We start from the raw sequence: 15,117 nt of genomic DNA, 5'->3' as shown, positions 1-15,117 counted from the left end.
AATGTACACAAAAATGAAGTAATATCTAGTGAATAACAGAATTCAATGATACCTAAAGAAATCAATCAAATTCAGGAATATGGTAGTTGGAAAAGAAGCTTTCTACGATTTGGAAATTGGACTAGATTGCTATTTTGATATATATCTTATTTTGCAAAAACAGCAGGAAACATCCAGGATCAAATTGAAAAAACAAAACAGCAACGTCAGACATAGATGAGAGGCTCCAACAGCTCAATAGCTCACTGACTCTGAGTTTCACTCAGCATCATCTAATCTTATTTTGCATACCAACTCTCATGATCTAGGTGTCCGCAGATTATTACCACCAACCTGTTAATGCAGCCAAACAAAGTAAGCCAAAGCAAAAATTACCAAGGATAAAAGTAATTAGAGAGAGGGAGAAGGTAAAGTTTTTCAGAACCTAGAATGTGATTGAAGCTGAGGGTACATCCACTGGGAATTTGGGATTTGGTCCAGAAGTTAGTGGTAAAGGAAGCAGAGTTCTATTGGTACATATTTGAGGGGATTTGACATCTCACAGTTGCTAAAGAAATATCACAAAGAATATATTTGATATTAAGAAACACCAAAAGTGGCCATTCAAGGCATTGATAACCCTAGTTATGGGGGAAGATGGTTTGGATCTTAAGTATCTAATTCTCAGAGAGTCCAGCCAATGAACATCAGGCCAGTAAATGCCCCTTGAAGCAGATCTGAAACAAATTATGTAATTTCATGTTTTCGGGTTATTGGTTCAGAGCACTTGATCCTCTTAAGAAGCAAAGCAAAAATGGGGAAAAGACTTTTCTATATTTTTAAAATTATTCTATGGTACTCTTCCCTCTTTTCTCCCCATAAGTGGTCAGTGCAGAGCCTCCATGATCAGTGGATAAGGCCACTCACCTTTTTTGCCAAGATGTATAAGTACTTACCGGCTTTTCCCTGGATTCACCTGTGGTTGCTATGGTGGCAAAATACTGGATAATATATTTGGTGTTCACAGTCTTTCCAGCACCAGATTCGCCTCTATGATTTGAAATTCAATGATACAGTTAACTGGTTCAGATTATAAATGCAATGTAAGGTAAATAATTTTAACCATATAGGCTAAGACAAGAGGGAAAGTTTTATGGAAAACAAAGGAGCTGCAGACATTTAATTGGTTGGGAGAAGGAGAAGGACATCTTAGATTGGAAAAAACATCATGAGCAAAAATCTCGAGTAGGGAAAGATCAAAGACTTTTATGAAAATAAGAAGCCGGTTCATCATGGTCCTGTTAAAAAAGCTGAAGAGTATCTTTGCTGATCAGAAAGAGGTCTCCTCATTACCAACTGGTCAAGAGATGGTCACATATGAAGGCTACAACCACATGGCCAGGTCCAACCCTCTCCCTGGGAAGAGAACCTACCAATCATTCCATCAAGAAGTTGAGCTTTAGACTTTCCTTTCACCTTTGATAATCAGCTAACTTTGTAATGTGGGGAGAACACAATGGTGAATTTATAGCCTCTCACCCAAAGCATCATAGGATCAAGGCCTGCCTTTATCTGCATGAAACTCCAGAAAATAGTCTATCCTCTCTGCAAATGGCTAAACTTGAACCACCCTTCTAGCTGTAAGATTCTGAGACCTATTATTTTTCTTGCTGTGGCTGAAGCCCATGGATAGCCCAACACACGACGCGGCATCATCACCATAGGAAGAGCAAGAACTTGAGCATTTGCCTGCCTCTCGAGTCCCAGCCTCTCCTCTCAGCCACCATGCTGACAGCTCACCTGGCCAGCTATGCTCTTCCCATCAAAATTAACACACACTATGGTGTCAGTGAAATGCTTTCCACCCTTCTTCTTCATTCCCTTTTCTTGTCCCTCCAACCCTCACCATCTTTTAGTTCCCACCATTTAACGTACCTTGGCCTGCCCCAATCTGGCTGCTCACAACAGCATGGTATCTGTTCTGTGGTCACACCCACTGGACTTCAGTCTTTCGGCCCAATTAGCTAGACCAGAGAATTTTATTTGGACAGGGAGCTCTCTCCATCAAGAAGATGATTAAGACCAGCGTGTGCACCACAGTCTCTAAAGGATCTTCTAAAATGGGACACAGCTTAGCTGGCACCGTATTTGGCTAATCACTGACCAAAGTGTTACGACAGTTTCCTGAGTATCTTACTCTTGCCTAGAATGTATTCAGTATCTAAAAAACAACAATTCAGACACTGAATTTATGTTTCATAGCCAGTGAAATGTAGGTGTCTGTTTCGATTGAAACTCTCACTGCTGGCCAAAAAGAAAAAGCAAGGCAAACACTTACGTGAAGAGTACAGACTGATTCTCTCGATCTACAAAAGAAAGGAAAACGTCAGAACAGTCTTCTGCCAGAGTTTTTATGTATTGGCAAAAACTTATTCAAAATTTCCTTGGTTACGGATTGAAGTCAGACACAAGGAGAAGGATTTGCTCTGTATACAGTTAGAAAAAAATACCATTTAAATGGTACAAAGTAAAACAGATTTTCTCTTGACCCTATGTAGGCCAGTCATAAGAACATACAAATTCTATCACTATTTCCTCGCTCCAAATACAAACGGTAAATGACGAATGGTTGACATATCACTATTTTAAGCCTTTTATTAAGCCTGGTGTAATAATAGCTACAGAATAACTTCTTTGTGCCAGACATTCTAGCAGATGCTTTTTGTAACAAAAGCTGACATCTACAGGGGGCTCACTCTGGGCCAGCCACAGGGCTGAGCATTTTCAAGGCATTATCTCACTTAATTTGACATGTGAGCTAATTGTCCCAGTAACCCCAGGAGGTAGGCCCTATTTTGCGCACATTTTATCCAGAAGGAAATGGAGGCTCCAAGTGATTAGGCAACTGTAAAGGCCGTGCTCCACGCACAATGCCTACCTGCCTCTTAGTGACACGGAGAAAAAGTAGATCAGATATTTTTACCCTTCGTTTTGTAGGGCAGCCACTTACTGTGAAGCATATCCTGAAAGGCATTATTGGCCACAGCGAAGATGTGAGGGGGAGCCTCTGATCGCCTCTTCCCTTTGTAGGCAGCCGCGACTGCTCTGTGATACACTGGAAGCCACTTGTGAGGGTTGATGCTCACACAGGAGAGACCCGAATATGTCTGACAGAAGATCAGAAAAGATTTCCAAAAACAGATTAGGAATACTTCCAGGTTTGTCGACTCTCCCCTCTCAGGTAACATTTGTTCAAATATTTACTTTTAAAGGATCTAAAAGGAAGAGAGCTCTTGGATTCTTTCAGAGAAGGGACTTATAACAGGAAGAGATAGAACCAGGTTAGAGTAATGAGGGGACCCAGGATTACCTCTCCCCTGGAAGATCCATCAGCCACTAACTTGTCTGACACACACACCTTTTGAAGACGGGGAGGATCCTGAGAGCAGCCCTGCTGATTTCGATAACCAGCTCTCAGGGATTTGAGGCCGAAGGGAATCTGTGCCTCAGCGAGATTAGCAACCTGATGTTTCAGGCGCTGAGAGGAATAGCTCACGTGGGTCACTCACACCGTGGTGGCTGGATTGTGGCTCCCCAAAAGGTATGTCCACATCCTAATCACCAGAACCTGTGAACAGGATCTTATTTGGAAAAAGGATCTTAGCGGGTGTAATTAAGATAAGGATCTCAAGATGATATCCGGATGGGCCTTAAATCCAATGGCTGATGTCCTTTTAAGAGACACACAGAGGAGAAGGCAGTGTGGAGACGGAGGCAGAGGTTGGAGTGTTACGTCCACAGGGGATACCAACAGCCACCAGCAACTAGTACAGGTAAGCAATGATTCTCCCCTAGAGGCTCCAGAGGGAGTGCAACTGCCGAGTTTATTTGATCTTGGACTCTGGCCTCTAGAACTGTGACAGAATAAGTATCTGTTGTTTTAAGCCACCCTGCTTGTGGTAATCTTGTTACAGCATCACAGGGAAACTAAGCCAGTCACACAATAAATCAGAACACCCAGGAGCAGGCTGGCTACTTGGCAAGGCTTCTATAGCAATGGGTCCCAAATGCCATCATTTTTGCCTAATCTACTCAGAGCTGCTCCTGCTGGATAGATTCTGAGTGAACTAAAGAAGCTGAGCAACCAATCATCACCAATTTAATGAGGATGGAAAAAAAATCATTCCATTTATTGAGCAATAACTAGGTAATAGGCACTGAACTACATGCTTTACCCGCATTCTTTTATTTATCCTCCAAGCTACCATGCAGATACAGGCGTTGTTATCCCACTCTACAGATAAGGTCACTTAAAGGAGAAATATCTAGTAAGAGACAGAGCTGGCATTTGGATACTGGTCTCTCGTGCTCCAAGCCTCATGCCTTTACTTTAGGATGAAAACCTGTGGGAAGGAATATGAATACTGACAAAATAAAACTGGGAAAATGCTAAGATAAGGTCCCTTCCCAGTGGGCATTTCTCAAGGGTTATCCCCATGTGAGTATGCTTAAATTCAACATCTTTTTCACCCAGGAGAGGCTGAGACATCAGCAATGTGAAGCCAGCATGGTGTTTCGGCAGTGAAGCATGTACACGCACATAGATCATCCAGTGGTCATAGCGGCTCTTCAGGGCGTGCAGCACAGATGCTTCATTGAGGTGAGTCAGCATGGCCATGTCTTCCATCATTTCAAACTCTGGGGGATTCATCTGCTGGATGTCGTCCTTCTTGACACTCAGACTCTGCAGAGAGGAGAGACATGTAAGGTATAGTCCCCTATTTGTTCTATGCTCATTCATGTTTTGTCATGCATTGGAAGGAATTTTCAAAGAGTTAAGAAAAGGGTGCCTCCTTAGAGGATGGAGCCAGAAGCTGGTACAGGTAAGGAATGATTAAACCAACCTGTTTCTTCCAAGAAACAGGTGTTCCTCCTACTCATGTTCTCTCCTTGCCTGACGTTTTTAAAGTGTTTTTGTTGAATCAAAATTTTCTAAACTGCAGTGCCCTGATCCTGTGGCTCCTCACTCTCGGATCGCCCCTGAGAGAACACACATTATATTGCACATGATCTAGCCCCTCTCTAGATGTCTCAACGCATCCTGGAGGTTTAGAAGAAGGAAATTAGAGTGAATAAGCAAGCAGGCAGACTCACCCTTCCAGACTTAGTTTAAGACCTATTCTCTTCCTCGAGGCTTCCCCAACTTCCCCAGCTCATTATTTTTCCTTCTTTAAGTCTTTTACCATACATACAACCTGTACTATCTTGAGTATTATTAACTCTTGTGTATGTTTTAATAATTGGCTATGTTAAACTATTTCCCAGTTAGATTATAAGCATCTTAAGAAGTAGTGTTGATGTTTTCTTCTTCTATAGTTATTAAAGCCCTTATCACAATGCTAAGGACAGAATAGGTACTCAGTAAGCATTGATAACTTGATTAATACAGATGCATTGCTACTGCCAAACAGTTGCTCAGAGTTACTCTCAAAAGTTTCCCAGCCCCACTTCCTATAGCCCTTTTCCTTGATTAATGCACATTGGTATCAGCTGACTGCTCCACTTAATTCCAGTTGATAAAAGCTTCTTCCGAGGCTCCCACATTCTCCATCTTCTTGATCTCATTCTTTTTTTATTAATAATTTTATTTATTTGTTTGTTTGTTTATTTATTTTTTATTTATTGGCTATGGTTCATTGCTGTGTGCAGGCTTTTTGTAGTTGCGGAGAGTGGGGCTACTCTTTGTTGCAGTGTGCTGGCTTCTTATTGTGGTGGCTTCTCTTGCGGAGCATGGGCTCTAGGTGCATGGGCTTCAGTAGTTGTGGCATGTGGGCTCAGTAGTTGTGGCTCTTGGGCTCTAGAGCACAGGCTCAGTAGTTGTGGTGCATGGGCTTAGTTGCTCTGCAGCATATGGGATCTTCCCAGCCCAGGACTCGAACCCATGTTCCCTGCATTGGCAGGCAGATTCTTAACCACTGAGCCACCAGGGAAGCCCCCCTACCCACAGTCTTCTTTGACATTGTTCAAACAGTAATCCCTTTTCTTTTGAGTCCCTTTCGATTTCCATATTTCATGGACTCCTTCTTTCCCATAGAATATAATCAGGTCTCTTCCATCAAAAATCTCCCTTCAGCTCTGATTCTGTTTTGCTCTCCTTTCATTACCAATTTTAAATATTACTCTCCACCCACTAGCTTTATTGCCTTTGTTAATGTTACAAAGACCAAAGGTGATTGCAAGTGTAGTCACTTCTAACATCAGGAGGAGGAAGCCTGGAGCCAGGGGGATGCATAGTGGGGCTGGGGGGAATGGGACCTACATTAGATGGTGACAGGTCAAGTGTAACAAAACCACGCACCTTTATACTCCTCTTTCTACGTCATTAACTTATTGCTTTCTTCTCTTCTCCTGTGATTTCTTTCATAGTTGTAATCACATTATATTCACAAATCACCATAAATACTGTTGAAAAGACAGTTTTTAAAAATGTGCTCAAAAGAACAAACTTCTCATCTGGAGGCCTAATAAAATTGAACTGGACGCAATCAAGAAAGTGAAAAGACAACACACAGACTTGGAGAAAATAATCGAATCCCTCAGTTTCCTTAGTTAAGACATTCTGAATTTTTCCCTTGCCTACATATGTATATTCCTATTGATAAGGACCAAGTTCTGCCCTTAATTCCATTAATTAGTTATATAAAATCTAGCTAATTTGTGATTTTTTTAAATGTACAGACACCGTCAGGAAGGCTTATTAAGATACCATAAGTGGTAGTTTTGAGTGACCTCAAGAATTTTACAGTTCAAATGGCAATGCTTCAGATCATAAATTATCCAAATACAAAGATATGGGAATGAAAAAGACAAACTTTCTTAATAATGATTATACCTGTTTGTTATAGGATGTGGCCTGTTAAGGAGTTGGGAAGGGCGGAATTGGAAGGAGATTGGAGAATTGCATGTGGGCAGGAAATCATCTGTAAAATCTGTAAGGAAGTGTTCATCCAAGTCAAGGCAGAAATAGGGCTCAATTCTCCACCATGGAGCTGGCAGGCGCTTGAGGTCAGTGATGCAGGCAAAGATTCTGAGAGTGGGCTGTCTGCACAATATTGCCTGTTGCTCTGAGTGCCTTGGTGACAGGGAGAAGGGGTTGGGGATTGTTACAGCCTCATTACACATTCTATCTATGACCCCTCACAGTCTAACTTGTGCCCCAACCCTTGACCTAAGCTTCACTTTCAAAGGTCATACGTGACCTCCTAAGTCTGAAGTTCAAGGCTTTCTCCAAGCCCGAAATCTCTTTCTCTAGCATTTGATATTACTGACTATTCTCCCATTTCTTGGCTCCTCTGACACTGCTCTATTCTTATTCAAATTATCCCACTCTTGGCCTATCAGCGAACTCTTCACCAGACCTAGGGATGAGCCTTCCTAGCACCTTGGGATGAAATGGTCATGAAATGCCTTCCAAAGTATGGTCGATTATGACCATGGGGCGGCCCTGTCAACTACAAATTGGCACTAGCCACGGGCACTTGCCCTCTGCCTCTACTACAAGGATTAAACACACTTTTGTGCTGCTGCAGCTGCTGACCTTCCACATCCCCTGAAGGGAATTCAGGGTGGAGACCCTAATGAGGCATTCTGTGCTTTGGAAAATGGGTGGAACAGGTCTTCAGATGTTTTCAGGAGCTGATTTCATGAGCCCAACCCTTGCATCTCCTCATATCTGGAAAAGCACTAAATCCCTACGTGGTGACATCTGCACCTCATGACTAGCAGAAACTCCCTACAAAAAATGTGTTTGATTGCATATTCTCCTCCTTTACCAAGAATACATATATACTAACCTTCCCCTCTGCCTCTTTGGAACAGTTTCTCAGAGCTATCTGGAATGCTGTCTCCTGGGCTTCAGTCCTCATTTTGCCCCAAATAAAACTTAACCCATCAAACAAGCAAATTACCCCACTCTTTCCTGATTCTACGAACATAGCTTGCTTCATAGTTCCTGAGGTCATTATTTACTCCAAGTAACTATTTCCTAAGGTCATAATTTACTCCAAGAGGCACCTTTAAAAAAAGAACTTGAAATATGATGAAAGAAGTGGGGAAAGTTGTGCACTGTAGAGTTAATGAGCTTTGCCACTAGCAGTTGGTTTACTCTGATTTTTCAATGTTCATCATTAAATCTGTGACAGTAAGTGGAGGAGCTTCTTAAGGATGAATGAGTTTTCTGAAGTGTGTCAGTGGCATCTCCTACCCCAGGTTTTTAACAAAACTATTAGAGAAAGGCTATATTTAATTATTAGATTAAATAGAGAACTTAGTCATCCATGGGCTGAAATAAAGATCTCTTTACCTTTCCATCTGTTGTCTCAACAATTATTCTGCCATCATCTCCACTCCCTTTAATCTCGGCCTCAACATAAGCATTCTTCACATCACGAATCCAGCATTTCTTCTTTCCTATAGAGGAAAATGAAAGGATTTTTAACTACAGTTCTTGTAGAAAATGTACATTGGACACTTTCATACTGACATCATGACAGACATGATCTCATTTGTGCTAAGTCTGCCAGTTGACTTGAAGTCACCAATATAGAAAATTACTAAGTTATGTAAAATCATGAACGCTCACCCTGAAGATAAATCCACATAAGGACTCTGTAGGAACAAGAAACATTTCAGCAAGCAGAGACTGGGAACATTATAAACAATTTCGTACAAGAAAGTTACCTGTCAACACCTTACCTCCTAACCCCAGCACTTACCTCCCAGTCACAGCCCCAGGTGCTAGGTGCTTGACCTGGTGCTCTTACCCTTCCCTGCTCCCCCCAAAAACACTTCACTCAGAAAGGTCTGGTTACGGGCTTCCTAGGTGGCGCAGTGATTAAGAATCTGCCCGCCAGTGCAGGGGACACGGGTTGGATCCCTGCTCCAGGAAGATCCCACATGCCTCGGAGAAACTAAGCCTGTGCGCCACAACTATTGAGCCTGCACTCTAGAGCCCGTGAGCCACAACTATTGAGCCCATGTGCTGCAACTACTGAAGCCCACGTGCCTAGAGCCTGTGCTCTGCAACAAGAGAAGCCATGGCAATGAGGAGCCCACACACTACAACAGTCACCCCCACTCACCGCAACTAAAGAAAGCCTGCACACAGCAAAAAAGATCCAACACAGCCAATAAAATAAATAAATAAAGTAATTAATTAAAAAAAAATAAAGCAATGAGCAAAAAAAAAAAAAAAAAGAAAGGTCTGGTTACAACTAAGGGAAAATTTAGGTTCACGGCCATGTCTGTCTATCAGGGTTTCTTTAGACCTTATTTTTAATTTTGGAATGAAAGCTTGCTAAGACAATTATATGGTAGATTAGAGAGGGGGGAGGATTGAGGACAGAGAATATGGGTTATTTCTGTCCTAGAGCATAACCGATTCACATTATTTTCCTCCATAACTATTTTTCTCTCCTCCTGCCTCCTCAACCCCACGTCTCACACCTTAGCAAAGCAGCCCTCTACAAAGTGATTAACCAATAAGAGGCTTTGGGTGAAACAAGCCGGAATTCTTATGAACATCTGAGGCAGCTTCTCCTGGCCTCACCCGGATGCGTCTCAACTCTCCCACCTGAGGCAGATCATCAGGGAAGATGAATAAGAAACATACTTTTAAAGGAAAGTGAGTCTTACCAGAAGCTCACAGACGTCCCCATTCACAGCTCCTCGGGTAGTTAGTGGGGAGGGGGCAAGGAGAGCATCTGGCTGGAAGAGGGTAAATCTGAGCGCATGGCGGTGGGATGCACAGGGGAGACCCCGTTGCAGCCACAGCACCGGCGGGTAGTGCCAACTCCATCCCAGCTCCCCAGCACAGCAATCACAAAACCTAGGGAGCCTCATGCTCTCCGGAGAGTGTGTGAGAAGGAGGTGAAGCTGGGCAGTACTCACCCCTCTTCCATCACGCTTGTCTCTGGAAAGAATGTCATCGCTCACGACTTTCTTGCCATCACAACATATACTGTGCTGTCTTTCCATTTCCCTGATTACAACCGATTCACCACTCAAACTGCTGGGCAAGAGGATTTTTTGTATTCCTATCTGATTGATTTTGCAAGTTTGCCTCTACTTGTGTGCATTTTAAATACTGGTTTTAATTGTATTTATCATTTTGGTCTTTTTGCAAAAACTAATTTTGCTTTGTGTCATGTCTATGAAAATAGGTTTGTTTTGTGTGTTTAAGGTAAAGGTACTGCATTTTAAACCAAGTGTTATTTCTTGAAAAACATAGGTATCACCTGCCACAGATTTCCCTTTTGTTATTTTTGTTTTTTTTTAGAAAAAGAACCTGGGAAAAGAGATTAACACAGTTGTCCACAGTCACAGAGCTAATTAGCGACAGTCAGAATAATGGCTCTAGAAATTAGATCATTTACCTCCTAAATCAGAGCTTTTCCACTAAAGCATTCTTCCTCTCATATGCTGAACTTTTTTCCCTCCAGTTTTTCTCTCAAAATTTAGGTTCATCACCTGCCTCGTGGTTAGCTCTTTCTTTCATCACCCCTGGAAACAGTGGGGGTGAAGCATATTTGGAAGCACTTCCCTGCCTGAGACTCAGTCCTGGAGAGGGATGGTTTTGGAGATGAAGTAAATGAACTTCGTCAACTTTTAATTCTTTGCATTCTCATGAATAATTACAAGGGTGGAAACGTAGATAGCAACGGCAAACATAGATTCAGGCCACCTGGACTTCAGGCCTGGCTGTGATAGTAACAACAGGTAAGGCAATGGCCCCAACTCTTTGGGCCTCGGTTTTCTCCTCTGTAAACTCAGGATGTTTGTCTCTGTGATTTCATATTTTTAGATAATTAAATATATTTTCCAATATAAAGGTAACATGTTTATTGCAAAAAACGCTTTACAAGTAGAGAAATGTATAAAGAAAAACAATTTTTAAATAATCACCCATAATGGAACAACTCAGAGATAACCACTGTTCTCTATCTGAAGCATTTTTTTCGTCTTTTTTCTATGATATTAACCAAAAGTGAAGTAATCCTATATTCAGTTTTGTAGTTATTTTAAATAGATGGTTTACTTGTTCTATAAAAATCATTTACATTTGCCTTGAAATGATGTTTTGTTTCTATTTCTGAAAGCACACTTCCTCCCTGACATCCAGCAATTTTAGTTTTCTTTCCCAGGTGTCATAATACTGCATTCTGTTTATTTTTCACATTTATTGTCTTCTCTGATCCTCACGAAGGAAGGTAGGCAGAGAAAGCATATGGCCCCATTTGAAAGATGAGGAAACTGAGGCTCAGTAAGATAAAGTGATTTGCTCTAATTAGACGGCTAGAAAGCATCAAGAACAGGGAACTTGAACCCAAAACTACTTGCCAAATACTCTTATCACACTGCTTCCATTTGGCCTGAGTTCAAAAAAGCAGACTCCATTGTCTCCTAGCCCAGAGGGATGAAAAACTTCTGCTGACTCCTCTTTGTGCTGCCAGTGCATTTCTATGAGCAAGGATTATTTGACCAAAAATACAAAATAAAATTAATTAGAAATTATGTGGATTGTTATATTTTAAGTAATTATTTACAGTGCTGATTCTACTAAATGTATCATCCAATTATCTCGAATGCTTTGGCATTTTGATTTTCCCTCATTATCTAACTCCTGCGGTAAGCTTCTGCATGACCAGGTCTGACCTCGGGGATAGTTCTGTTATTGTATTTGATTTGATGGATTATAATTAGCTACTCTAAAATCCAATCACAGTAATGAAATCCAATGACTGGAAACTGGGAACGGATCCAGGACTGGTCTGTGATGGAAACAGAATGTCCTACCTATTTGGCTTGAATTATAATTGGTGGTATTAAAGTCTAATGTTGACTAATTCGGAGTACTAGAACAACTCTCAGGCAGGGTTCACGCTGTGTTGTTGAATGCTTTTTGGAACTGAGATACATAGGTGGCTTGATGCTAGTTCACACTGTGAATCTGACTCTAAATCTCCAATTAACCAAAATTCAGAAGATGGCCATGCAGCCTAGACATGTAAAGAAAGAGGGGGGAAGCGTAATATTTATGTAGAGATTTTAATGTAGTACTCAGCCTTTATCTTATGGGGAAATCCTCATTAACCTTTGTCCTTGCCTGTAACTACCAAGAAATTATTCATCAGGGTGAGCAAGTCTCCCAATTATCTTCTGCTTAGTGTTGGCTGAGTGACCCTCCTGACCTAGAAGACAGCCAGAGGGCCACGTCCCAGCAGTAGCAAATCCTTGTGTTTCTCCCGCCTTCCTGGAGCCTTTTCCTTTATTCTTCCTTCCAGTGCACCAACCCCGCTAGTCTCAGCCCCCTCTCTCTACTCTGCTATTTACCCACGCAAAGAGGTTTCTGAGAAAGGCTTTATCTGGGGCCACACCTGGGTTGACTGTAATATAACAGTGCTTCCTTGAAGAAAAAATCTGTCGTAGGGCCAGTGAAGCAGCTGCCTCCCAGGCCTCCTGCTCTTGCTTGCAAACTTCCATCTTTACCCTCCACCCCCTGAGCTCCTCAATTGCTCAGAGGTTGCTAGACACAGATTGCACCGCAAGCGAATAAGTTAGGCTCCAGAACTGATGGCTTCTCGCCACTGACCAGGTATCTCAGGTGCCACCTGGAAGCAGTAAAATAAAGCGAAGCCAGCAGGCGCTGCAAATCTTACCATCGAAGGCGGTGGCCTGGAGCAGAAGCAGCTCAGCTTCACTTCTTCTGAGGAAGGCTGCGGCCTCGCCAAGCTCTGACAGATCCATCCTCCTTAAGTGATCCACCAAGACGGGCGGAGGCCTAAAAGTGAGCTGAAAGGATTCACTCTGCAGAAGACAGTTGTAAGAAGGAATCAGGGGAAACGAGGCATCAGACACTACAGGGAGAAGCTATTCACCATAGATGAATGAACAAGGGTTAAGTCTTCTTTTACCTGCCTCTCTACCATGTCTCAAGCATATGACAGAGTTGTACACTAGGAATCTTACTCTAGCAGGACCAAGTTATCCACTAGGCACAGAAGGCCCAGTGCCTAGAGTCCACGATGCTTTTAGGGGCCCATAAAAATATTTTAATTTCTTTTAAAAGCAGAAGAAAAATAAGAATATAATACAATGACATACAATAATGAAAGCAGCCTGGATTATATTAATCAGTCTTTATACCAACACAGCCGCAGAATCCAATTTTTATGTCTTTTGTGAAGGAAGGGGCCCACAAAGACAAAAGTACCCACAGCTCATGAAAGTCATAATGCAACCCTAAAGCACAGAGCTCTGACCTTGGCAGGTGGTGGAATGGGGCAGACTGAGAAATGTCGAGTTGTGGACACAAGGGCCCTTGAAGGAGTGGAGGAAGGGTTTGCACGTATCTAGGTGCGTCCAGGTAGATGGAGCATCTTGGGCAGATCATGGCGGCAAAGAGGGCAAGTTATTCAGACAAATGTTCAGCATTAGAAAGTAAAGGAATAGAAAGGCCAGTACTGCAGTAGAGATGAGTGTCTGGAGCAGACAGCATATGAAACTGCTGGCAGGCAGACCGTTAGGGAGTTGTCCTGGGGCAGCACATGCCAAAGGAGGGAAGCAGGCTGTGTGGTGCAAGGGGTGAGCAGGTATAAGGAGTTCATCAGCTCAAGCCAGGCAACTTCCAGTCTTGGAGGGACTGCGTTGCTGGACAAATTATCAGGGCTAAATTCATGCAGCATTCAGTCTATACGGAACCCTTTATTTTTAATCTGCACACTTTACATTTGAAGATGAGAAGAAGAAATGCAATCTGGGCTACCACAATCCCAAATGAGAGGTCATTCTCTCTAACTGGACAGAAAAGGTCTTAGGCTTTTTCCTCTCCACTCAAGCTTGCACAGCAAATCTTATTAGCTCTATATTATAGATGAGAAGGTAGAGAAGGACTTTCCAAGGTGGCTTAGCTCTGGGACCTCATGACTGAACAGCGCCAAGATCTACCCCATCTGGAATGAACTGCAATTACTTTCTGTTTCACACATGGGTGAAAATTAACAAGCCTAATTATGTATTTTACTGCACTTAATCTATTCTTTGCTTTGTGGTGACTTGGGTCCATCCATGACAGCACCTCTGGGATCTAAGGAGTGTGGTTTAAAGCAAAGACTGTGGTACAGGCCAAGAGTTAGTTTTATCTCTGTCAGAAAATAAGTATGTGACTTGTAGGGAGTCACTTAATCTCTCCAGGTTCAGTTTCCTTCCCTATACAATGCAAGAACTAGTCATATAATCTGCAGGGACATTTCCCAAGATGGCGAGAAGAAAAGTACTCAAGAGAAGTACGTGAGCCAAAGCCCAGAGATGGAACTGGGGGTGACGTTTCCCAGGAGAAAAAAATAAAATTGACCTTTCTGCAGATGAGCATTCAGATTTAGGATTTGTAGTAATAATACTTATTAAGTATTTGGATGAATAAAATGGAGCTAGATAAAGGAAAACTGAAAGTTAGAGAAATTTGGGAATAGATGTCACAGGAAACATCACAGACTCTGGGCAAGGACATGAGGGGAAGCAGTATTTTAGGAAAACGGCTCTGGCAGCAAATTCAGGGTGGATTGGAACAGGGAGAAACCGTAGTCAGGGAGACAAGTTGTGAGTCTGTATTTGTGAGAGAATTAAACCGTATCCTCCCCCTCTCACTACGTGTGACTTCCTGGTGACTACTCAATAGAGAGTAGAGCTCAGGAAGTGTATTTTGATATGGAAGATAGCCATAAATTTGTGTGTGACTCTGTGTGTGTGCATGTGTACACATTTCCTGGAAAGATACCTAAGACACGGGTATCTGTCTGGGGAGTGGGAACAGGATATGGGTGGGAGAAGGAGACACCCTACACTTCATACCATTCTGGCCTGTTTCAATTTGTGGCATGTGCATGTACTTTCATATTTAACAGATTTTTTAAAGTAGTTCTTATTATAACATCCAAGGATAAAGAGCTCACATCAAGATACAGAGCACACAGCTGTGTAAATCTCGTTCCTAGTCTGGACCACTTAGCATAATTATAGGTGTAGAAAGCAGCCCTGGAGAGGAGGAAACTCCCCTGCCAGGAGTATAACTGTTTGGAGGTA

At 42.3% G+C, this 15,117-nt stretch overlaps 1 protein-coding gene across 1 annotated transcript in view; it reads right to left on the bottom strand.

Moving 5' to 3' along the window:
- The window catches only part of MYH15 (myosin heavy chain 15), a 132,979-nt gene extending 120,196 nt beyond the window's left edge, over positions 1-12,783 (bottom strand). Inside the window, exons 1-6 of the mRNA XM_057696649.1 lie at positions 12,696-12,783; positions 8,342-8,448; positions 4,580-4,723; positions 2,990-3,146; positions 2,318-2,345; positions 936-1,029 (exon numbers count right to left, since the gene is read on the bottom strand). Of these exons, the coding sequence (XP_057552632.1) occupies positions 936-1,029; positions 2,318-2,345; positions 2,990-3,146; positions 4,580-4,723; positions 8,342-8,448; positions 12,696-12,783 (618 nt within the window). The remainder of the gene's footprint in view (positions 1-935; positions 1,030-2,317; positions 2,346-2,989; positions 3,147-4,579; positions 4,724-8,341; positions 8,449-12,695) is intronic.
- Positions 12,784-15,117: the final 2,334 nt, after the last annotated feature.

Source organism: Hippopotamus amphibius, chromosome 10 (assembly GCF_030028045.1).
Source record: "Hippopotamus amphibius kiboko isolate mHipAmp2 chromosome 10, mHipAmp2.hap2, whole genome shotgun sequence".
Lineage (NCBI taxonomy): Eukaryota > Metazoa > Chordata > Mammalia > Artiodactyla > Hippopotamidae > Hippopotamus > Hippopotamus amphibius.
This window is presented reverse-complemented; position numbering and strand designations above follow the sequence as displayed.